Raw genomic sequence first — 23,844 nt, 5'->3', positions numbered from 1 at the left:
TCCACCACATCTAACCAGGGATCTAAACTCCAGTCTCCAAATCGGTGAGGTCTGCCTCAGAGCGATGGCCTCTGTTTTCTGAGAAGAAGGTCACACTGATACAGGTGCCAACTGTGCTGATCTCTGAGACAGCTACAGGAGGAAAACAACAAGTGTGTGCAGTATACATGACCACAGACTGATTTACAGGGAGCAGACTTTATTAAAGGTAACAGTACCAGTCAGAGACATTCAGTAGAAGGAGAGCTGTGTTTAACTAGCTTAGCTTAGTCTGTAATAAATACAATAATATCTCTCAGTCAATGATCGATACCGAGCTAGTACACATGAAAAGAACTCAAAAAGAACAGGTGAGTTCCATAATATGCAAATAAAATGTATATTACAGAACTATTTTACATTTAAAATAAACAGGGAGCTTTTGAAGCTACTAAACCATCAAAGCAAAAAGAAACTCTGGGTTTGTCTGGGTTACAAACAACTGTCAATATAAAATTGCATAGAATTTTACTGTGCTGTTGTCGTCGCTACTGTGTGTTCTAGATGCTCAGTGTGTAAGGCCCAGTGCTCTGCACAGCATTCATGATGGACTGGACCACTTCAGACGTGGAGCCCTTGCCTCCCAGGTCAGCAGTGTGCAGCTAGGGAGAAAAAAAGAGGCGAAGAGTTCAGCGTGGACCCACAACATGGTCACGTTCTACTGCTTTCAGATAAACAATCAGATGTTGGACGCACCCGAGTCTCAGTGACCGTGGAGAGGATGGCTCTGCGGATCATTTGGGCGTAGGCGTGGAGCTTCAGGTGATCCAGCAGCAGGCAGGAGGCCAGCAGCATAGCCGTGGGGTTGGCTATGTTGCGGTTAGCTATGCTCTTCCCGGTGTTCCTGGTGCCCTGGACAAAGAGGAGAACACGGTGAGGAAACCCGAATGAAATGCAGATCATAAATGGAAGTTTGCTGTGTCTCACCGTCTCAAACAGAGCGTAGTCCACTCCATAGTTGGCTCCTGGCACCAGGCCTGGTCCACCAACCAAACCGGCACACACATTGCTCACAACATTACCATACAGGTTGGGCATGACCATCACATCAAACTGCTGCGGCCTGGAAACCAGCTGACAAACAAACAAACAAACAAAACGGCCTTAGAACATGTTCACAGCTGAGAGACGTTCGTCCCTCCTTCTACTGTAGTAGAGACCATGGTTGTGTTCGGACGTGCCTGCATAGTGGTGTTGTCCACAATCATGCTGTCAAAGGTGATTTCAGGGTAACCGCTGGCGACCTCTTTACAACACTCCAGGAAGAGTCCATCACCCAACTTCCTGCTCCAGGAAAGTAAAACGAAGAATGTGTTTTAAAACAATAAATAAGAGCTGTAACAAAGGCCAGGACTCAAACACTGACATGATGTTTGCTTTGTGCACAGCGGTGACTCGTCTGCGTCCTTTCTCTCGAGCCGTTCTGAAGGCGTAGTCAGCGATGCGTAAAGATTTCGGCCTGGTAATGATCTTGAGACATTCGACGACGCCCGGAACGTTCTGCACAGAGGCAGGTTAATTAGACAGAGCTGCAGGTGCTGCTGGAAAACACACACACACACACACACACACACCAAGCGGCAACCTTCGGGGCTCAAAGTGGAAGCCCATGCGGAAGTGTCAAAACTTGTAATTCATGCTGCAACCACTGGGGGCTGGCTCCAAAAGCGAGTAATTTCCCATAGACTCCCATGTTAAAATGGCCGACTTCACAGCAGAAAAAAACATGTTTACAGCCTGGTACAAAAAACCACTCTGGTCTCAGATGATAGGTTCTCTTCTAGTGTCAATTGTAGGGGGGGTGAATTTTTTTACAACTCACTCGTTTCAATTGTATTCTGACTTAAAATTACGCATAATTATGGGCGTTGCCGCTTGAGTGACAGACAGTTGACGTATCACAGCGTGAGTTTCCTGCTTCCACGATCGCCCGCCCCCCTAAACCCCGCTCGTGCTCCCCCTCTTTGTCCATATTTGGAGTTTTGGGGGACGTGACGCTGCCAACATGGCGGCGGTCATCACGTCCCGGAACCTCCCACCGAGCCTCAAAACTCTTCAGAAACAAACGGGTGACGTCACGGAAGCTCTGTCCATAGTTTTTACTGTCAATGACCTACACACACCTCATGCTCCAGGCTGCTGTACTCCCCCTCCGTGTTCTCCCTGATGATCATGATGTCGATGTTCCTGTGCCGTGTCCGAACTCCTGGCAGTGACTGGCAGTGCATCACGTTGGCGTACAGATCCAGAGAGGTGCTGAACAGAGGAAGAAAGATAAACTTGCCTTCTTACTGTGGTGGCTTTAAAACAAGATCTGAAAGATGAGAAGGAGCAGACTCACCGGAGCAAGTTGTTTCTGGACTTATAGGACGGCGGCAGGTTGTGGTTAGTTTCAATATTTCCTTAATAAAAACACATTAACATCATTGATACATACAGCTGGGTACGAGTTTCTCATTTGATTCTCAAAATGCCTACCTTTGAGGGCGACTCCATTGCGTCTGATAGCCATTATAGCGTTATCGATGTCGTCTTCTGATTCCATTGTCGAGTCCACGGTGACAATTTCAAAGTCCACTGGCACACAGCAGAACCTGATGATAAACGCAGATGGAGACGACTGCAGTATGACTAACTGACGTGTGTGTGTGTGTGTGTGTGTGTGTACACTAAGAGTAAGATTCTCACCGGAATAGTTCACGCACATGCTTGGCCAGCTCTGGTCCGATGCCGTCTCCAGGAATCAGAGTCACCGTGTGTCGGCCTCCATACTGTGCAGGAGGAGGCTGTAAATACACAAACACACACACTGTGGATGCAATCCTGCCAAAACCACGGCAAAGACTGTGCTAGACACACGGCTGTTCTTCTAAACACGTGAGGTGTAGGCACTCATACTCACTATGGTCTTGTGAGGAATCAGAACAGAGGAGAGAAAACAGAAGGGGTTAGTCAGACAAAACGAGGAGGACGAGAGACAGAACAACACATTTTCATTATTGACAGGTTAGGGAATGCCTGAAGGTTTGTCACTGAGGGGCCATCAGACCAGGAAGGTCCAGATCTTAACATGATGGAGCTCCTGGACTGAATTCCCCTGATAGATACTCTTTAATCAGAGAACTCACAGTGTATGAGGACTTGTGTCTCTGACATGTAGCTGCACCATAAACCTGAGGAGACAAAGAAAACAACAACAAACATTAAAGTCAACATCTGATAAGATTAGTAAGAAAAAACTGATTCAACGCTACATGTAAAGTGTAAAAGGAAACTCTTTAGTGTCATCTCTGAATAATCCATGAGTCCAGTTTACATTTACAGCCTCGTATCACGTGATGAAAGCGGCTCAATCAGAAGAGAAGGTGGTGCTGAACGGACAGCGTCAGTGACCAGCTAACGTTAGCTTAGTTTAGCTAACGAACTAACCAGCCTTTAATCTGCTTAGCTAACCTCAGCGATGCTAAACTAACCCATAAAAACTCCTTTACGTGACCAAACACAGTCTGTTCAACAGTTACTATAACTTTACGTGAATGAAACTGCTCCTACCTTCAGCAACCGGTGGCTGAACAGCGGCTTCAGAGCTCCGGACAGAGAGCGCACGGAGCGGGCTGTCATGATCACTCTCACCGCGGAGAGATGGAGGAGACGGGGGCGAGCTGCGCGCTCACCGCTAATCCCACACGTACAGTGATCTCTCTCTCTCTCTCACACACACACACACACAAACACACACACACACACGGTGACACTAATGTTAATATTTGTTTATTTTCTGAATGCAGATTTGCTTTTAATCCCGTCAGACACGTGGAGAAGACAAACACACACGGAACCATGTGTTGTTGACATTCCATCATGTTTGTAGTTTTTTATTTTTATTTTGTAGTTGCAGCACTTTGTGGTTGTTTTCTGTCTTGTGTGTGCTTTGTTTTATTTGTGGATGTTCTGAGTTACCCTTTGTTTACATGATGTCTGTGGTTGTTTATATGTTTTTGTTGTTGTTTGCAGTCTTTTTTGTAGTTTGTAATTGTTTATGTACTTTGTGGTGGGTGCAACCATAATTATTGCATCACTTACGTTTTCCTGTGCAGGTATTTTTTTGTCGCTTTGTGTTTAGTGAGCAATGCACCACTTCATAACACGTCGCTTTATTCTGCATCAGTTTGTGTATTTGGCAATAATCTGTGGTCATTTTGCACAGATTTTATGGTTATTTTTTGTAGTTATTTGTACTTTATTCTTCATCCACAAACAGATTTTTATTCAGTATAACTTTGATGAGAGATGGGTGCAGGTTTCAGTCCTCCATGTTTCCATGGAAACCTGAACAGAGGGGCCCGGATGGCCTCATACCTCAATGTCCCACAACACTATTTCCTTGAGTGCGAATCTGACCACGACCACGGGGAGGCGACAGAGAGTCAATACAGACGGGACAGCGCCATTCTACCTGTTACACCACTCAGAATCTGCTCTTGTATTAAATTGAATCTAATTCGTATATATATTATAATCCAATAGTTTTATTTCTATTTTGCGTGAGTATATGTATATATGTTTGTACCATAAAGACTCATATTATAGCATCCACAATTCTACCGCCAGAGCCACTACATTAACAATATTTATTTACTAAAATAAAAGTGAAGATATCGTTAAGATTTTACAAACACCGCTGCACTTGATTCACTTGTGAAACCGCTTGGAGAAATTCTACTCTCCAGTTTTTATCCTCATCCAACTGGCCTTCTACGTAAACTGGTTCTTGTAGTTTTTTATCTCTCTGCCATGTTAGCGTTTCTAGTAGGAGTGATGACGTTATTAGACTACATTTCCCAGCGCTCCGTGCGCTCGCGCCTCCTCCCTCACGTCTCTCCGCCTTCCCTCCCACTCCACTGGGCCGCGAGGAAGTCGCAAGATGGCTGATGTCGCTTGGAAGTAATGTTCCCCTCTGCAACATGAAGCCGTGAGTGTGGAAGAAAGCGAGGGAGGCACCATCGGGCTTTTATTTTTATTTTCTTTTAGTTACTTTTCTTTTATTTCGTCAAACATCCATCTCATTCCGCGTCGTGTCCGCCCCGGACTTGTCTTCGGGAGTTGACGCGTCAAATCACGCCGGGGACCCTGCCAGCAGCTAGCAGCTAGCCACAGTTAGCAAATATTAGTACAGCTAGCCAGTCAGCCAGACCACACTGCATATTAGTTTGTTGTTGTTTTTTTTTTTAAATGATTTTCTGACACCGGCGAGCCAGCAAGCTACAGCTACACATGTGCTTAATTTTCCCGCATGTAGTGCAGAATAAATGTCAAAAACTTTAGCTGTCAGACAACAAAAACAACGATTTTCAAGCTGCTCGGTTAAACATCATGTCCGCGAACTGGCCATCCAGCCTGTGGGTTGCTAACTAATGCGCAGTATTGCATCTGTTTCATGTGCACAAACCAGCAGGATTCTGATTTTTGTAGACTGATTTCTCAGTAATATCCACCTCGTCGTTGCATTTCCGTTAGTTGCTGCTAACTACATTTTTTTGGAAGCTGGTTGTGTTGTGTTGAAGCCACATTATGGGAGCAGGAAATATGTTGAACTTTTTCTGGTTGTAGTAGGTAGCTACACTGGCCTTGCTGGCATCTCACCAAAAAAAAATCCACAGGGATGGACACTAAACTGAGCACCCACGGCCACAACTGAGGAATTGGCTTTTTTTTTTTTTGATAGCTCGGAATAAAGCAACGTTAGCAGACACACTTGCACGGTCCGGTGCACGGTGACTCATTTCTGGGTGACCGATAAGTTGTTTTGCAGGGTTAGCTAAACTAACAGTTAAGTCACTACACCGGAGACCAGTTAGCTTGCCAGGAGTGCACAGCTAGCTACCGTCTCACCCCACAACACGTTACAAACACGGCGTACAGAACGTATTCAGAGCCCGCTCCCGGCCAGACGCACAGGCTCAACAACACCGTCATGGGAGTGCAGGGTTTTCAAGAGTATTTAGAGAAGCGGTGTCCCGGGGCCGCAGTCCCGGTGGACCTCCTAAAGCTTGCCCGTACCGCGGCCCGCCAGCCCCCTCACCATCATCACCCACACCACCACCACCACCACCACCACCCACATCACCCCGGGCCCATGCCTCCCCCGCCCCCGCCTACTAGGATCCTAATCGACGCTGACTCCGGCCTGCAGCGCTTGTACGGCGGCTACCAGACGGACTGGGTGTGCGGAGGCGAGTGGAACGCCATGCTGGGCTACTTGGCTGCCCTGTCACAGGCCTGCCTGTACCAGGGTGGCCTGGAGCTGGTCGTGGTTTTCAACGGCACTCTGGGGAAGGAGCGCTGGCCCGAGTGGGCGCGGCGAGCTCAGGGCCAGCGACAGACGGCGCAGCTGATAGTCAACCACGTCGGCAGCAAGGCCACCCCGCCTCCCCGAGCATGGTTCCTGCCCCCGGCCTGCCTCAGCCACTGCGTCCGCCTCGCCATGTTCCGCTTCCGAGTGCGGGTGAGTACAGTGATCTTGGCTTTATAAACTTCTTTTATTGTGGTCTTTTTTTTGCTGTGCCTTTCATTTTCACACTTGCCCTTTTAGTGCTACACGCCCATTGAGCAGCTTACATCATCCGGAGCAGTTTTAACTCCTTCCAGTTTGTGAGCAAGTGCAACTAACAAGCTTCCAGCCTCTGAAATGAACCAGCACAGCACAGACTGTTCAATGTTCTGCACAAAATACGGACCTGATCTTATCAAACGGGCTGTTTGCATGTAGTCAGATGTCTGTCTTTATCTTTAGATAAATTAATCAGTGGCTGCTGGCTAACCAGGCTGTGCATCCTTGGTCTAAAGGGATTGGAAACATGTATCATACAGTATGACCCAGTGTAGCCTGTGTATTACATAACTGATGAACTCAGTGAACCTTTACATACATTGTTGAACAGCTGCTGAGTGGAGGTTTTATTTATAGGCCCCCACTGCCTCGCACTTTGGATCATTTAAGTCATATAAGTTGGTGCCGTTTTTGTGCATTTGGCCTATTGACAAAATATAATCCAATACCACTATAAATATAAGGTGAAATAAATCTTGAAATGGCGTAAAGAACACCTTTAATCCGATGAAACTGAACTGCCGATTGTTTATATAGGGCCCCTCATGTCACCTATTGCTTTCCATCTGCTTGTATGCGAGTATAACAACAACACAGTCAGTGCCCATAGTGTGTGTCCTGAGAGGATACTTGTTAGAATAGAAAAATCCCACCCACATCACACTACACAACACACTCTGATGCTTCTCGTTCCTCGTACAGTAACATTACTCACGGTTCCCATGTGCACTTGCTTGTTTTTCCTACCTGTTTTCTGAGAAACGGTCCTGTCTCTGCACCTCCGAGTGTCTCACCCCCTGCTTGAATTACACCTTCACTGAATGCAGCCGTTGTTCCAGCGTTCTGCACGACCTTATATGTACAGCACGCAAGATTTGAAATATATATCAGTCTGGTTGTTTAAATCAGCTGTTGGTGAGCAGAAAAGAACAGAATTTTGCTGGCCCCTCTCTCATTTTGGATTTATTTGATTGCTAACTCAATAAATAGTTTTCATGTCGATTAAATTAAGTCATTGCAACTCAACCCCACAAATGCATGCCTTTGCTTTTTTAATATATTGTGCAGTTCATCATACCCAGAAACTTAAAAATAAAATACCATGGATCATCCCTTTTTTTTTTAAACTTTATGATCGTTCTTGAAGGCATCATTTGTGACCTGTGGGTCTGTCTGAGAATATAGGAAAACATAAGCTTAGGATGTTTTCTATTAAAACACCATGAAATAAAGCATTTGTCCATTCTGAATCCACAGGTTGTACAAACTTTGGAGGACCACCACCAGGAAGTGCTGTCTCTCTACAGGGACTATGGATTTGCTGGCTTGATTGCTCAGGATTCTGAGTTCGCCCTGTGCAACGTACCCGCCTATTTCTCTTCGCACGCGCTCAAACTGAGCTGGAATGGCAAGAACCTGACCACACACCAGTATCTGCTGTCTGAGGCTGCCAGGCAGCTCGGCCTCAAGACACAGCACCTGCCCTGCTTCGCTGCTCTGCTAGGTGAGGAGCAGCAGCACATGTGCACAAACTGCAGCTCACAACACAACCAAACATTTATCCTTTGTTACTCTATAGCCGAAAGACACGTCCCTACTTGTGCGCTGTATTTGTGACACCCAGACAAACATTTAAAAAGACTCTCTTACTTGCAGGAAATCATATTCTGCCTGATGAGGACCTGGCTGCCTTCCACTGGAGTCTGCTGGGACCAGAACACCCACTAGCTTCCCTCAAGGTGCTTCTATGTCCAAACTCCACCGTGTACCACGCCTTGTCTTGTAAATATAATTAGCTGTAACACTGACTCATATATATTTTAGAGAGAAACGGGTGGTAAAAAAGTCATTGTAGTTTTGTTGAACGCTTTCTGGGGAGACTGCGTCCTGCCTGGCTGAAACACTAGCTGGCAGCAGATCAACCTGTTAGCACAGCAGCGAGCTTGCTCAGCCGGTCTAGCTAACAAACTAAAATCACTGAGTGTGGACCAAAAAAATGTACATCATGCATAATGTGTAATATCACATAGTCCTCTATTTCACATACATGTATTATCATCTTGTTTGCTGGCTTTCATGCTAACCTGATGCTAATAATGATGAGCATGCTTTTTGCCGGATATGCATGAAAACCTTTTTGTGTTGTGTATCAGGTGCGAGCTCATCAGTTGGTGCTGCCGCCCTGTGAGGTGGTGATCAAAGCCGTCTCCGAGTATGTCGCCTCCATCAAAGACCTGGGAAACCTCGACGCCATTGCCAGAGATGTCTTCAAACAGTCACAGGTCGGTCATGAGTTCTCTGAACCTTTTCACTGGCTGTCTCTGATTACTCTGTGGCACCATCATACTGGGTGAAATAATAAAAAACACAGATCAAAGCAAATTTGAACGGTCCAGATCAAAACTATTTCACAGAACAATGAACAGGCTTTCATTGAATGTTTGTTTTAACACACCTGACTTTCCCTGACAGTAAATAGGTCATTAATATTTACACAAGACCTGAGTCAGGATCTGCACTTCCTCACACAGAGAATTATACCCTGTGTAAATAGAAAATGAGGGTTGGGGTGCAATTATTACACTGTGTGTCTTGTCATTGACTCATAGGATTTTTCCATTGTGGTGGGGTTAGGCGATCAATCGAGCCATGCCAGCATGGCAAGATTTTTCCACTGCACCAACACAGCAAGATAAAGTTGTTTACATGAACCGCTAATAAAGCTCTGCTAGCTCGGTGGTGACTCCTGGCAGTTCCTATAACTTCCCTCACAAAAATGCTGTTTCTCATGTGTCTTTCTGGGAACTTCACTGAGCTGTAGTGATTAAAATATAACTAGACGCTGCAAAAAGTATTAAGAACTGGAACAAGCAGGCGGTTAAAGCTGTTTTCATGCACAATGTCTGGTTAAAGTGCAGAGAATCAGGTCTGGACATTGTCCTGTGTGTTGTGTCAGGTGTGGTGGGTTAAGATGTACTTGTTGATAGAGATCTATATCAATATGATTTTTTTTTTCCTGTACACTTCCTGGTGCTCATCTGGAGCAGCCTCACCGTCCCAGCATGTTAAACAACCGACACAATTGCTTTGTTTGTCTTTTGCAGTCTCGTATGGAGGACAAGGTGGAGCGATTCAAGAAAGCTGTGGAGTACTTCTCAGCTGCCTCCAAACCACGCTCGCCTAACATGGGGCCCTCCTCTTTCATCTGTGAGTGCTTAGGAAACAAGCTTACAAAGCAGAACCAGCGTTACATAACGTCTTGCCCTAATTAATTTATTCCTTTGACACACTTGTAATCTTTTCTTAAAATCCTCGTATGCTTTGTGTCTCCCTGCTCAGTACCTGGGTTTGGACCCACTCCGTTTGGGGGACCACCTGGCCACATGGGACCGATGCAGCCTGGAAAGAATCAGGTAGATTCCCCCCTGCATGGTAATCCATCGGCGTCTTTGATGTGTAATTGCTCTCTGTTCTACATGAGTCTACATGTAGCAGGGTGGATTAAGTTTTCTGCTCTTTGAAATCCCTTTGTGGCATGCGCCCATTTTGGGGGGGAAAAAAGTGGCTGAGGGAGGGAGGAGGGTGCAATCCTTTCCATTCCAAATCCTCCCACCAGCCTTGATTAGATGCCCCTGGTATGATCTGAAATAAAATAGGACAGTATTAGTTCCCACTCCCCCTGACATGTCTGCTCCTCCTCTCCTTCCACTCTATGTTCCCATGCTCCTTTTCTTCCCCTTTCCTTTCCTCTCTCCCTCCCGTTATCCAGTCCCAGTTTCCTCCCCCCCAGGTTCCGGGGTTAAAGCCACCCTTTCAGAATCCTCCATATGGACCTGGCTCCACCCCTCTGTTCCAGACACCACAGCCGCCGTCCCAAGACTGCAACGACTCGCTGGCGGGCAAGATGGGCTTCACTGACTGGTCAGCTCCATATGATTCCACACAGGGGGGGAGCCGATTACCCAATCATCATACGGGCACACAGTCAGGTCCCTCTCCGTCTCCTTCCTCATCATCAGATGGAGATGAACCCAACGACAGCAACGCAAAGTAAGACACAGATTTCCAGAGATAATGAAAGACATGGGAGCAGTTTTAGGTTGCCATGTGCACAGACCTTTTTTGTCCACTCATTTTTCTGTAGGTTGTTAAAATAGATGCGTTTAAATCACCCGTTTTACTTTTGTGTAAATCATTTTACGCTTGCCTAAAACCTCAACTCCAACAGAAATTGCCATAATTAAGCTCTCCACAAGGGGACTATGCATTTTGACACATTATGAAAAAATGCCATATCATTCAGTCCTGAGATGATTCCACCCGACAATGGATGCCCTCTTCCCACAGCATCTCTGCAGACACTTGTTGACTGACTGGCTTTTTGTCAACAAGCTTACAGTGTAAAGTAGCTCAGCTCCAGCTTAGAGAATCAGGGATTACAACTCCTGAGGAGGATGGACCAGCAAGGCAAATCATCTGCAGGGGTATACACATGATTTTTTTAGATTTTGCACCTTTATGTGTTAGGTTTAGGCTTAAAAGTCAGAATGGGGCCATCTTGGATTTGGAATGTATATCCCCATCTAAACAAACAATGTTAAGAATAGACAATTTTCACTAAAACGCTGCTGACTGGTTCCTCCACAATGCCACAGTTCATGCAAACACCCAGCAGATTGGATATGTGGTTGTAAATCAATGAAGCCAAAACTATGACCATGGTATTGGTTTTCCGTTACAGACTGGTTTATCATCACACCCCCAGTAACCACACAGTCAGACGATGCCTTCCAGTCCAGGATGACCTAACCTTTCCTCTAAACACTCTCTCCTCAGCCATTTGACGGACAAGCCCTCTCGGTGGGAGGATCCTGCTGGAAGAGGGGGCTCTGCCTCTGGAGACGGTTCCCAAGGCAACGGGAGCGGGTCAAACATTCCGTCACTGTTGTCTATGGCGACGCGAAGTCACATGGACATAACCACACCCCCTCTGCCTCAGGTGAGAGATGTAGAATCATGACGACCCAGCGCAGGTGATTTTTATTCAGTTGCACCTTTTGTGACCATTTTTGTTTTTGAATTCACTTTCAGGTTAGTGCTGAGGTTCTTCGTGTAGCTGAACACAGACACAGAAGAGGACTGATGTATCCACAGATTTACCACATATTGACCAAGGTATTGAGATTTGCTTTGTTTTAAACACACAGGTTACCTGTCCAGGAATCAAGCCCACATGAGTCCCCAAGGCTGTTTGTTCACTTGTTTCTTAGGCCCCGTTCACACTGGAGAAAGTCATTCCAGCTAGAGTAGGATTGAGCCCAGACAGCCTTTAAACTGGATGCGTTCAGACCTATTTTCAAATCTGGCTAGCACACAGTTGTGTCCGCACTCAAGCCGGCTTCATCCAGCATGTTTGCTGTCCTCCAAACCACTAGGTGGCGCCTCGTAATATACAGAGTCTGTTCATGCTGCGGTAGGACCGCGTGTGCGCATGCGTCATGCGTTTTTTTGTCTCGTGTCGCGCCCCGTGAACCGGAAGTAGCACATCGCTAACCGGACGTAGCATGTCGCTAGCCGGATTCACTCGCCACATTTGCGTTCACACCTGAGCCACATTTGAGCCAATCTGGCTAGATCCACCTCTCATGGGTGGATCTAGCCAGATTGAAATCAAACTGGATACAGCCGGATTCGAGGTGTTCACACTCAGACAAAAACACATCTGGATTGATCTGGATGCGGCCGAATCCCAGTGTGAACGGGGTATTATTTTTTTGTCACTGTGGGCTGATTTTCACTGCAGTATAAATCCCTACACCTCTATGTAAACAGACACTCATGACACTTTTGTTATAATTTTTACAAAATAGAAAACTAGAATGCAGCTTTACGTGTTGCCAATATAGGACATATGGAAGGGTCCACATGCTGCTTTAGACATTAAACCAGTCACATTTTCACAGCCTCTACAAATAAGGTGTTTTTCACACTACTATATACATAGAAATATATTTCACCATGCAGATGCACCATAGTCATTCCAATCTGGCCCAGAATCAGGCAAATCAGGCACAGTGCCACTATCAGCAGTCTTCCCTACTAAATGCCTCCTCCAACATTTTCTTGACAGCTTGCTCCATGTTTGAGCCACACATTTATTGAGCATTGAAATGCTCAATAAATGTAGTTTACCTCTTCCTTCCTTATCTTTCTTGTTACCTCCTTCATGTGCAGGTGGCAGGTGCCTATCCCCCAGCCGAATTTTTAAACGTGACAGCAAATGTTATTGATTGAATGATTCAATCTCCTCGCCCATCCTTTTGTTCTTACTTTTTACCCACTGTGCCCCTCAGGGAGAGATGAAAATGCCTGTGTGTATAGAGGACGAGTGTAACTCTGAGCTGCCTCCTGCCTCTCTGCTATTCCGTGCTGCCAGACAGTATGCCTACGGTGTCCTCTTCTCTCTGGCTGAAACACACCGCCGCTTAGAGAGGCTTGCGCTCCGCAAGAGGACTCCCCTAGAAGGTAGGTCCTAGGATCCAATGAAGCGAACAGAAGATGGTTTTACTCGGTGTCAGCCTGAGATTAAGCAGTTTGTTTTTGTAAACTAATGTCAGATTTGTCCAATTATTTTTAATACACCTGTCTTGCATCTCTGCGTTATAGTTCCTCCAGTGATTGTCAAAGAGTGGAGCAGCGGCAAGGCCAAGTCAGCCCTGACACCAGAGCTGGTTCCGGCTTTGTGTTTCCGAGAGTGGACCTGCCCCAACCTACGGCGGCTGTGGTTGGGTCGTGCCAGCGAAGACCGCTCCAGGAGAACCAGGGCCTTCCTGGCCTGCTTACGCTCTGACTGCCCAGCCCTCCTCAATCCAGCACAGGTCCCACAGCATCTGCTGCTCATGTGCTGCGTGCTCAGGTATCACTGCATTCCACATGATCACAGCAGCCGTTCTGTTGTATGAACATTTCATTTTTCTGTAACGCTCTGTGTGCCTGCTCCTCTCTCAGGTATATGATGCAGTGGCCTGGAGGAAGGATCCTCCAGAGACATGAGCTGGATGCCTTCTTGGCCCAAGCTGTTTCCAGTCAGCTCTATGAACCCGACCAGCTACAGGAGCTCAAGGTGAGAAGCTGCTCCTTCCTCTCCTCCCCAACACTGTGGGAGGATCAGTAATGAAGGGTGTTTCTGCCCTTTTGTTATTTTGATTATTTTAAGACTTCTTTTAAATCACCTCCTGGTTGTAATTGTTTCGTTTTTTTGGTGTTACAAGTCTGAAGGAAGTGTCTCCATTGTGTGTGTTGCGTGTGTTTGTGTGCTCTCATAGCATGTGCTGGGCTCTTCTGTTTGTCTGTCTTCTTTTTTTTTAAGTGCTGTCTTTTTCCTGTTAGGTGGAGAAGGTGGATGCCCGGGGCGTGCAGCTGGCTGCTCTCTTCATGGCCGGCGTTGACACAGCACTGTTCATCAACGATGTCTGTGGCCAGCCGTTGCCATGGGAACACTGCTGCCCTTGGGGTTTCTTTGATGGCAAACTGTTCCAGAGCAAACTAGCCCGAGCTGCCCGCGACCGGGCCGCCCTGCTGGACATGTGTGAAGGGCAGGTATGAGGCAGAGGGGGTGTATGTTTCTTCATCCTAGTAACAAGGGAAATGGCTTGTATCACCTGACGAGATAAAAATCACTGGTGCCTATCTTCTCTACAGGAGGAGCTGGTGTCCAAAGTCGAGAAGATGCGTCAAGCGATCCTCGAGGGCATCAATCTGTCCCGCCCTCCTCCTCCTCCTCCTCTCCCACCGCCAGCCTTCCTCCCCCCTGCCATGGTGCCCCCTTTCTACCCCATGCCTCCTCTCTACCCGCCACGGCCCATGGGAGGCATGCCTCCTCCTCATCATCCGCACCATCCACATCACCCTGCGCAGCACAGACCCAGAGCTTTCCCAGGTCAGAGATGCTTTTTTCACTGTCCTCTATGGCTGCTGTGATGGTCAAAACAAACAAAAAACTAAACTAAAAAAAAAAAACTGCTAATGGCTGCAAAATGCTTAAAACCTGAACAGAAATAATGATGAAAGGGCTTCAGGAAGTGCACAAGTTAAGGGACTGTTTGATCCTGCATATGTTTTGTTGAAGACTATTTAATTGTTTTCTTTCATCCTTAAGGCATTCAGTCCATCCCCCCTCAGGGAGGGAAACTGGAGATCGCCGGCATGGTGGTTGGCCAGTGGGCTGGGAACAAACCAGTCCGTGGGAGAGGGGGCTTCAACATGCAGGTGGTGTCTGTGGGAGCAGGGAAAGGGTGAGTGTGATGATGATCCCCTAAAACTAACAACATTCCTGCTACCAACCTGCTAGCACTAGCAGATTTCCAAAGTCATATAGTTCATATAATCTCTCTAAAGACAGCATGTGTAGTGCTGTTTGGGTTTTCTCAGCTTTTGCTTGAGTCTTTGATAGAATGTCTGAGTTGAAAGAGGTGGAGTAGCATTTGAAGGGGTTAAAAGTTAAAATCCTGTTGACTCAGCTGGCTGCCTTAATTTTTGAACAATATTATGTAAGCATAAATATTAGAGAGGGACAGAGAGCACCTATATATTATACACTGCTGTGTGTCCAAATCAGAAATACCAACAATGTTAAAAACAACATTTCCAGTTGTATTCTTGACACTGCCTCCTAGTGGCTAGAAATGAGGACAGCAGGTAGCTGTGAATAGCAACAATGTGGACCCTAGGCAGAATAAATGCTACAGCCCTGAGGCTGTGGATTTCACTTCTCAGTGTTTTGCTGTTTCTTCTTCACAGGAGGGGTAAAGAGATTCCAGCAAAGCTCCGGGGAGGAAAAAAGACAACCCCCAACAGATCACAGGTACGACACGATCATTGGACTTAACCGATATGGAAAGCTCACATTGTAAAAAAATCTGCTCCTTGTTTTCTCCTGTCCTCCCGCAGACATCGTCGTCCCCCCCATCCAGCAGTCCCCCAAAGCCCTCAGAGGAGGCAGGCTCCACGCCAGAGGTTGCGACCCAGCAGCTGAACGGCAGCTCAGCAGCCTCCGCCATCGGCCAGCCCTTGGAGCTGGCGCCCCTGGCCCAGCCAATCCCGTGTGCCTTACCCAGCAGAGACAACCAATCAGAGGGGGTAGAAGTGGAGGCCCCCTGTTGCCTTGACGACTGCCCGTCAGACGGAGCGCTACAGAAGGAGGAGTGATGGGATCCTTTATGAGGATGCACTGCTCTAAGAGAGTTATCTGTGTTCGACTGCCTTTCCCGGTTTTTTGTAGCCCCGTCTGCTAGCTGCGCACATTATCACATGGAGCAGGAGGTGAAGCGCGGCTCCTCCTTGTCCTCCTCTGCTGCTCCATGTGATAAAGCAGTTAGCTGTTACTCCCTTTTTAGTTTTCTCATGTGGTTTTACATTGTTTTATGAAGAGAGGTTTTCTCCATGAGTCTGTAAGCGCCCCCCCACCCCCCACCCCACCCCTCAAAAATCCTCCCGCACTCAGAGCAAAATAAGCTTCAAGCCCCGCCCCCTCCCATCACGACCCACCACTTAAACAAGCCCCCCCACCCCCTCTTCTGTAGGGGTATGTGTACAGCCTGAGTTTCTATTGTGTTATTAATGGTCCCGTTCTACGATTTTCTGCACACAGATGTTAAGCTTGCGGTTATGGTGACAGATAGGATGTGGTGTCTATGGTTACAGCAGCTAGGCCTGGTCACCACGGTCGGTAGTTGTGCACTGAATGCGGTTTGTTGCCATAGCCATGTTGTGAGAGGTTTGTCTTAAGTGAGTTCAGAGTGTGACTCTGAAGAGTTGTGAACAAATGATGCACCATTGTTTTGTGCAGTGACCCCCCCCCCCCCCCCCCCCCACCACACTCTAGCAGCACAGCTAAACACACGGTGTTAGCATACATGCTAGCAACAAACCCCACTTTATAGATTAATTGGATATCTATCACTGGAGCACTTCTGCACCACCATGGTATTAGTGTGCTATCTTACTTTGACCTATGTAGCATAGCCTAGTGCTTAGCTGTGCTAAGGGACCCCATGAATTTATGCACCTTAAGCCCTAAAGTATGCAAGGTTTTACCCCGCTCCTCTTTAAAAAAAAAAAAAGTGCATTATTATATTATTGTCCCCCCTCCTTTACCCTTTTCTCCCAGAGCTTTGATTGTATTTCCCCCTGACGGAAGCACTTAATGTTGTATTTAAATATAAATGAATTTGAACATGCCCCTGTACAGTTGAATTGACAGCCTGTCAGGGGGCGTCCCCTGCGCCTAAGTAAATCATTATGACATGTAGAACTACGTTTAAAGGTAGAGATCTATTTGAGAGACGTCAGAATGTGAACAGAGTGGTTTCAGACAAAGAAGCACTTTGTTTTAAAAATGTTAAACCACACTGGACAGTCCTCTACCAGGTGATAAAAACCAGAAAAATTCTGAGGCACCTTCTTGAGTTAAGGCCAAAAAAGAAAAGAGTGACGCTGCCCAGTTTAAAAGATGGAAGTGAATAGTGAGGGTGTGGTTGACTGCTGCCTGGCAGCTTCACTCCGGCCTCCCACTTTCAGACCTTTGCAGAGAAGTTTAAATGGAGTCTTGATGTCTGCGTCAGAGACTCCTGGAAATCACTTCAGATTTCTAAAAAAAAAAAAAAGTTATTTCCAAAGTATTTTCTTACGGCTCGCCGCCTGAGGCAGCCGCTGATATACAAGGGGTGTGGCAGAGAAGCCTCAAAGATCCCTCCACCCTTGAGTGGTCATAGCCCAACACGAGAGCTGTTGCCCAGCAGCGCTCTGGTGTGTCACTTTACACCAACAGGAAGCACTTCCCTGCCCTGAAGTACCTCGGCCAACCACTGGCAGAGACTTCACGGGCTGGATCACATGTCACATGGCAGGGGAGAGAGAGAGAGAGAGAGATAGAGAGAGAGAGAGGCCTCATGGCGGACCTGAGTGATCCGCTCACACTCAATCTGACACTTCTAAGATACTGAAATATTTTGTTAGAGCACTTATGTTTGTAGAGAATGAAATGTGTCCCCCCCACAGTAGGTCTCATCTGACAACGGAATTACAAGTATGTACTTCTTACCAATTACTGGTTGCACAGCTGCAAATGTAGAAGCAGTGGACCGGCAGATGTTGCCTGAGAGATGCTGACCATGAACGTTATCTCTATAAACTTACTGAGAGAGGTTGAAATGAACTCATTACATGAAAAAAAACAAAGGCAAGTCAACAAGAAGCACCTTATTTTCTTACTATGTTGATGACTTGTGCTCGATCGTGTGCCACAAAATTGACATGGATAAAACTGCTTTTGAAGGAAAAAAAAAAAAAGACCCTGACTATATATATATGTAAGTGTTAATGTAGTCGCGTCAAGACATCCCCCTCTGTTATGAACCATTACAGTGACACGCTGACAGTTGACCCAGCCGAGAGCGTAGGCCTACGCTCGTCGTCACAGGGCTGGGCCATGCCGCCGTCTCTTACACCAACACCAAATCAGAGGTTTGGACTTGTTAGCCGTTATTTGGTAGGGATAAAGCATACGAGTGCTGTAGGTGTTTATAGGTTAAGAGGTAGGTTAACAGCGTCGGGGCTTTAACACAGGACTGTAAAACACAGACACCAAGACTAGGCTAGAGATTATAGCTCCACTGGCCGAAATACTAAGTCTAGAATTACTAGGAATCATATACTTAACTGCTTTCAACTTTTGACATTAGTACAAATATGTGTATCGCAACAGTACATTGTTAGAAGATGGCTTTTTCTGCGGCGAGCCAGAGTGTGATCTGCTCTACGATGCCCTATCTCGATTTGCTCGCCAGATAACAGTTACACACACACACACACACACATATAAAACACACACACAGAGGACAGACGGGACAGGTATCAGTTGCATTTGTTACCAGCAGCATTCTCTCTGCTTTTGTGCTGAAGTGATTTTGTGCAGTTTCAGTTCCCAGTGGAGTGGTTGTCAGTTCATCCAGAGATCATTTGGTAACACATTCTACTGAAATCCCCACACTCTCACTCGCACACATTTTTTGCATGCACACCACAGAAACAACCACACATTTAACACACACACACACACTCACGGATACATAGATGTTATAAATCCTGAGTTACACAGTAGGTAGTTTGGAAAAAAAAGTCAACACAACACATGATGTAGTGTCCCTCTTTTGTCCTTGTCTGTTTTAGTTCAATAGGTATTTGATCAGTGATTTTTATGCTTGTTATCCTAACCCTCCCCCTGCTGTGACACTTTTTCTCGCCCCCTCATCCCCTTTTTCATTCACTGCTTTTTGTTTTTTACCCCCCCTTTGCCCTCAAATCTCCCTGTAGAGTACACACACACATCCACACACAGACACAAACAGTCCATGCCCACCGATGCCACACACAGACAAACACACACACACAGGTTAACCCCCTTTCTCCTCCTCGTCCCGCTGTATTTCAGTTCTTTCACCTCCCTCTCTGCCTCTCCGTTAGCCCTTAGGACCGTTTCTATTGGCCGTTTTTTCACTTTTCTCTTTGGGCTGCCCCGCCCCCTTAATCAACCCAACTAACAGTTAAAGGTTATATTAACGTTGATAATCAGTTTCTGTATGTATCTAGCCAAGAGTGGAAAAAAAAATCAGAAAAAAAAATCAAAACTGTTTTATTCAATTGTGCAAATGTGTTTTTCTTACTATTTTTAATGTTATTACATCTTCTAATCTAATCCTTCTACCATTGCTTCAGTTAGTACTGAATACGCTTAGCCAACCTAGAGATTTGAACTGTAACGATCGCCATTTTCCTTACCTGTATTTTATATGGCATCTTTAGACCACTTCACCGTTTATTATGTACGTAAGTAAATATTGCCCGTTTATTCGAATTGAAAATCGTCGTCTGCACTATGTTTGATTCTCATAATATCCCCGATAACGATTTCTACTTATTATCGATCGAAGCTGAACTCTGCACCCTTGCACAAAGCAGCGAAACATCTCTTGTGAACACCTGAGAACCAAAGCATTTCCCTCTATGCCCCCCCAATAAAGCCCCTGTAGTCCTCTTCCCCGCCTTCTCCTCTCACATCTGGACGGTTTGCCCCCTCCCCCCCACGAGTATGATTACATATATATAAAACGACATTACAGCACGTGTGATTTATCCGACAGGCCTGTGAGGTAACGATGTTTTTACACTGCAGTTGTTGAGGAGACACAGACAGATATGGGACAAGTGAGCAAGCAGGTGATCGTTGTTTGTGTTTGTTTTGTTTTTTTTTAAGTCACTGTGGGTTCAATCCAGCGCTCGGCTTTGTCGCTCACTTCTTCGTTGACTGAATTTAGACTGTGTGACCCACTGCTGCACATCAGATCTACACTAATGGACGATTATGTTTCCAGCCATGCTGGGGTTTTGGTACCCTCTTTTGCATTTTTTTTTTTTAAACATGTTGTTGCTCTCTAAATTTGCCTTTAACTCCCTCAGACTCAGACTGACTGAGTCACTTGATATTGTAAGTGGGCACAGAGGCGGTTAAAGATGGCTGAATTTTCCTCCATCTGAGGTTAAAGGTTAAAAAAAAAAAAGAGGAATGTGTGTTTCAATCAACATTTTCTGCATCTGGCATCTTAAATTCTCTACACCAACAATAAAAACAAAACAATAATTGGATGTACAAATTCAAATATGCTAATTATGAGCTGAAGCATTATGGGGGAAAATGTGCCTCCTTTGACAGATGTGTCGCTTCTCTGCCCACATAAACAAGCATAATGGGAGCATCTCTGAAGAGCTTGACTAATGTAAAGAGAACCAAAAGTCCCAGAATAGATGTGTGTTGTGTAGTGTTGTGGAGGTGAAACAGTATTATTGTCTGTCATACAGAATGCAGAAAGGCGTCATCGGATGTGTTGCACCTGTCCTGATCTATGAGCAGGATTTCTCACGGCATCTTTGTCCCTAATTTCTGTCTGTCTCTCTCTACACTGCCACTCCCCCCTCCCCTTTTTACCCCACACCTCAACAGCTCCCCGAACTCCACCCCCACCCACACACCACCTGTGGCCGAACATCCCAACATCATGTGACCCGAAGCATTAGAACCACCCAAAACTTACCTGTGCAGCAAAAAAAAAAAAGGGTTCAAATTTATCCATAATATTATTGTTATAGAAATATTATCATCATTATTGCTGTTATAATTATGGTTGGTATAATTTGTCATCATTGTTAGCATTATGGAAGCACCAGACGGTTTGTGGAAAGGTGAGAAAAGAAAGCTTTTCTTTTTTTTTTTTTTAAATTTGTCTGGCTGTTGGTGGTCTGATCTCACAGAGGGAGGGGAGGAAAGGTTCAGAAAGAGACAAAGATGGCAGTCATGTTTGTACTGGTTGGGAAATGACTTACAGTGCTGAAATAAAATTTATTCTTTTAGTAAAAAAAGTATTTTTTTGTGTCCGGTGTCGTTTTTTTTCAGGTTTTATTTTAATACCTAGAATAAAAAGATAATGTTGAAGCTAAAAGAAATTGCTTTATACCAATTTATTTGTATTTGTTTTTTAGTATAACCTTATATTTCAAATGAAATGCTGTGTTTTCTAAAACTTCTTATATTTACATAAAAAAATAAAAAATATATAAAATAAATAAATAAATAAATATATATATAATTAATAGAAAACATGGTAATTACAGGTACAAATCATAATAATTAAAACAAGGTTTATACTTCCTGGTTTGAAAAACCAATGCACTTGAAGTCTCGTTCATGCGCACTCATATTCTTCTAGATCTCGCGAGATTTCGAAACGCCACCAACAGTCAAGCCAGCAGCAACCACAAACCCGCTCCGCTTAGGAAAGATGGCGAGGACGATACGAAGGAGCCACCTGGGTTTTACGTAGGCTTGAGGCGAACCGCTGCTGTAGTTCGGCACCGAAACAGAAGACGAGTTATTGGGGGAGAAGCGCCCACATTTACAACGGCAAGCGACCCGTGGGTGAGTGGTCGTGTGGAGGACGGCGGATGTGACAGCAGTCGGACTGAGAGGTCGAGAACCGCCAATTCCAGCTAGCTTGTTACCACTGTTGGCTAGCAGGCTAGCTGCTTTGAGTGTAAGCTTGTGATAAATGCACAGCGACAACAGCAGCTGCTTTTTTATTCTCATGGAAGAGACGCCAAAGCACCGCTGGCAACAGCTCATCTGATTTAAACATATATAATTATTTTAATTAGCTGGAAAGGCTTGCGTAGGTTAGCCTGTTAGCCTCACCTGGTTTCTAACATAAGCTAGGGCATTAGCAGGGTTTTGATCGTTGTTTCCGCTTAATGTCTCAGTGTTGTTGTTGCTGGTGTTGTCCTCCACCTTTAAATAGTCATTTTTTTCTGTTTTACAGGGTCGGTCCTGGACACGTCCTTTAAGGACAGGAAGCTCCTGAGAAGTAGGCTACATCATTTTGTGAAAGGCTGGCATCTGCTTGCTCTCATCATCTTTCTTTCACTGCTGTCTCTTGTCACTTCACCTGAATCTGTAAATCCAGAAGAGCACGGACACATTTTAAAGACATGAGAGAGACGATGGGAGCTGTGGGGTGAGGTAGTAGTTTGTATAGTTTTAGGATCACACCAGATCTGGGAGATAACTATACAGCCTACTGTCTTTCTCACAGCAACCAAAACCATCACCTACATGATGAAGACGGCCAGCCTATCCACATCTTTTGTTCAGTTGCCACGGTGACTGAAGTCTCTGTTGCTGTTGGTGATGAACTGTACTTAAAATTGATTTCACTGGTTTTTATCCTTTGTCTTGCCTTCCTCACACACGTCCCTACTATGTGTCAGAAGACAGCCATTGACTCCTCCTGACAGCGTATTCAGTCCTTCTATTAATTTAGCTTCAGTCTCTAGAGACGTGGGTTGAGAATCCCCCTGCTGCACATGCTCTAAATTTTACTTGTGAAAGGTCCAGCTCATGCGATTCACATAAATAACATGCATGATTTTTTCATTGTTTTTCCAGGGCAGATGTGTGTGTGTATGTGTAGCTGTGCTGTGGTGAGGTAGTAAGTTGTGTTGTTGTGGGGTGTGGGATATTACAGCCCCTATTTTGGAGATACAACTATACAACTTACTGCCTTCCACAGTGTGGCGGCATGATGCGCTTTGTTCCAGCTCAATGCTGTGACAGGACTCGACACATGTCTGTTTTCTGTATTTTGCATTAGATCTGGAAAAAAAAATGTTTAATTATTAGCAAAGTAATCAGATATTTTTATGGAAATAATGCTATATTTATGATGTTTAACCCCTATCAGAAATGGCCTCACACAATATGCTGATTGTTATTTACTGAAGCAAAACTATATGGGCATTAATTAATTTAATAAAACACTGGAGAAGCGTCTACCAGAAGGGAAAAAATGATTGGAAACTATAGTATATTATAGTAATTTTAAAGCCTTTTTTTAAGATTGATGGAATATAGATTAACCACATAAGTGAGATGGTAACATAGATGACTCATTAGTAAAAAATATTTCCTCATACACCCTGGAATTGATATGAATTAGTGCCAGAAATCCATATTGATTTGATTTGATTTGATTATAGTAGAAGGCCTAATTTCAATGTAGAACGATCTTAGGATGTTGTATTTACATGGAAATAAAATATATTTTAAAATAAATAACTGTGGTGTGTTTGCTTCGCTGTAGGAATTCCAGGCTGGTTCGATATAATGATGTTTATTCTTTCAGGAGTCTCATTTCAAACAGAGGAAACATCAGCTGGTCTCCTGAGCTGACCTCCCTCCGCTGCAGCGCTGCTCTGATTGGACGCTTTGTGATTGGTAGGGGGCGTTCCCTGAAACGGCCTCTGATTGGTCAGAGTAAAACAATGAGGGCGGGGTTTATGGGGGCGTTTTTACCAAAGAGGAGTAAAATGACAGAGGTCTCACAATTAAAACAAAAAATTACGTAAATGAAGCGTCTCACGATTAATTTATTGTATTCAGACAATGAATGAAACATTATCTTTGCACTTCTACGTGTATCTTTATGATTTTTTTTTATTTAGTATTCTGTATATATTGCTACATTTAGTTTTTAAGGTGTTTCTGACCTACACTCCAACGCGGAAGGTGGCGCAATCTCACCGTAACCCTT

At 45.2% G+C, this 23,844-nt stretch overlaps 2 protein-coding genes and 1 long non-coding RNA gene across 5 annotated transcripts; 2 read left to right on the top strand and 1 right to left on the bottom strand.

Moving 5' to 3' along the window:
* Nucleotides 1–470: 470 nt before the first annotated feature.
* Nucleotides 471–3,715, bottom strand: LOC114437974 (isocitrate dehydrogenase [NAD] subunit gamma, mitochondrial-like). 3 transcript variants are annotated; one of them, XM_028408960.1, is made up of 12 exons: nucleotides 3,592–3,715; nucleotides 3,168–3,212; nucleotides 2,942–2,947; nucleotides 2,728–2,825; nucleotides 2,518–2,633; nucleotides 2,381–2,441; nucleotides 2,163–2,295; nucleotides 1,406–1,539; nucleotides 1,221–1,323; nucleotides 967–1,113; nucleotides 736–891; nucleotides 471–641 (listed from the first exon to the last, which is right to left on the bottom strand). In XM_028408960.1, exons 1-12 carry the CDS (start codon nucleotides 3,658–3,660, stop codon nucleotides 540–542), a joined length of 1,170 nt encoding a protein of 389 aa, XP_028264761.1. In that variant the 5' UTR covers nucleotides 3,661–3,715; the 3' UTR covers nucleotides 471–539. The 3 variants fall into 3 exon arrangements, with proteins under 3 accessions (XP_028264761.1, XP_028264762.1, XP_028264763.1); XM_028408961.1 differs by lacking the exon at nucleotides 2,942–2,947; XM_028408962.1 differs by lacking the exons at nucleotides 2,942–2,947; nucleotides 3,168–3,212; nucleotides 3,592–3,715 and having other exon boundaries at nucleotides 2,745–2,806.
* A 1,231-nt stretch (nucleotides 3,716–4,946) lies between these two features.
* On the top strand, nucleotides 4,947–20,756 carry fam120c (family with sequence similarity 120 member C). The gene is made up of 17 exons (XM_028408973.1): nucleotides 4,947–6,544; nucleotides 7,907–8,153; nucleotides 8,306–8,388; nucleotides 8,803–8,931; nucleotides 9,754–9,856; nucleotides 9,989–10,062; nucleotides 10,419–10,699; nucleotides 11,486–11,648; nucleotides 11,741–11,824; nucleotides 13,003–13,174; nucleotides 13,316–13,565; nucleotides 13,658–13,772; nucleotides 14,039–14,248; nucleotides 14,351–14,588; nucleotides 14,808–14,943; nucleotides 15,449–15,512; nucleotides 15,599–20,756. Exons 1-17 carry the CDS (start codon nucleotides 6,014–6,016, stop codon nucleotides 15,854–15,856), a joined length of 3,138 nt encoding a protein of 1,045 aa, XP_028264774.1. The 5' UTR covers nucleotides 4,947–6,013; the 3' UTR covers nucleotides 15,857–20,756.
* Nucleotides 20,757–21,547: 791 nt separating this feature from the next.
* Nucleotides 21,548–22,953, top strand: LOC114438900 (uncharacterized). Its single transcript, XR_003671003.1, has 2 exons — nucleotides 21,548–21,677; nucleotides 22,075–22,953. It is a non-coding gene; the product is annotated as an uncharacterized LOC114438900 (long non-coding RNA).
* Nucleotides 22,954–23,844: the final 891 nt, after the last annotated feature.

The sequence above is a fragment of the Parambassis ranga genome, chromosome 7, assembly GCF_900634625.1.
Source record: "Parambassis ranga chromosome 7, fParRan2.1, whole genome shotgun sequence".
In the NCBI taxonomy this organism is placed as follows: domain Eukaryota; kingdom Metazoa; phylum Chordata; class Actinopteri; family Ambassidae; genus Parambassis; species Parambassis ranga.
This window is presented reverse-complemented; position numbering and strand designations above follow the sequence as displayed.

Bases quoted from the DNA above. Each gene is read 5' to 3' on its own strand.
- LOC114437974 (XM_028408960.1), bottom strand. From the start codon at position 3,660: ATGACAGCCCGCTCCGTGCGCTCTCTGTCCGGAGCTCTGAAGCCGCTG. The intron at 2,634-2,727 runs GTGAGAATCTTA...GTTTATCATCAG, and splicing joins CATGTGCGTGAACTATTCCG to GTTCTGCTGTGTGCCAGTGG. The intron at 642-735 runs GTGCGTCCAACA...TTTTCTCCCTAG, and splicing joins CCACGGTCACTGAGACTCGG to CTGCACACTGCTGACCTGGG.
- fam120c (XM_028408973.1), top strand. From the start codon at position 6,014: ATGGGAGTGCAGGGTTTTCAAGAGTATTTAGAGAAGCGGTGTCCCGGG. The intron at 10,700-11,485 runs GTAAGACACAGA...CTCTCTCCTCAG, and splicing joins CCCAACGACAGCAACGCAAA to CCATTTGACGGACAAGCCCT. The intron at 13,773-14,038 runs GTGAGAAGCTGC...TTTTCCTGTTAG, and splicing joins ACCAGCTACAGGAGCTCAAG to GTGGAGAAGGTGGATGCCCG.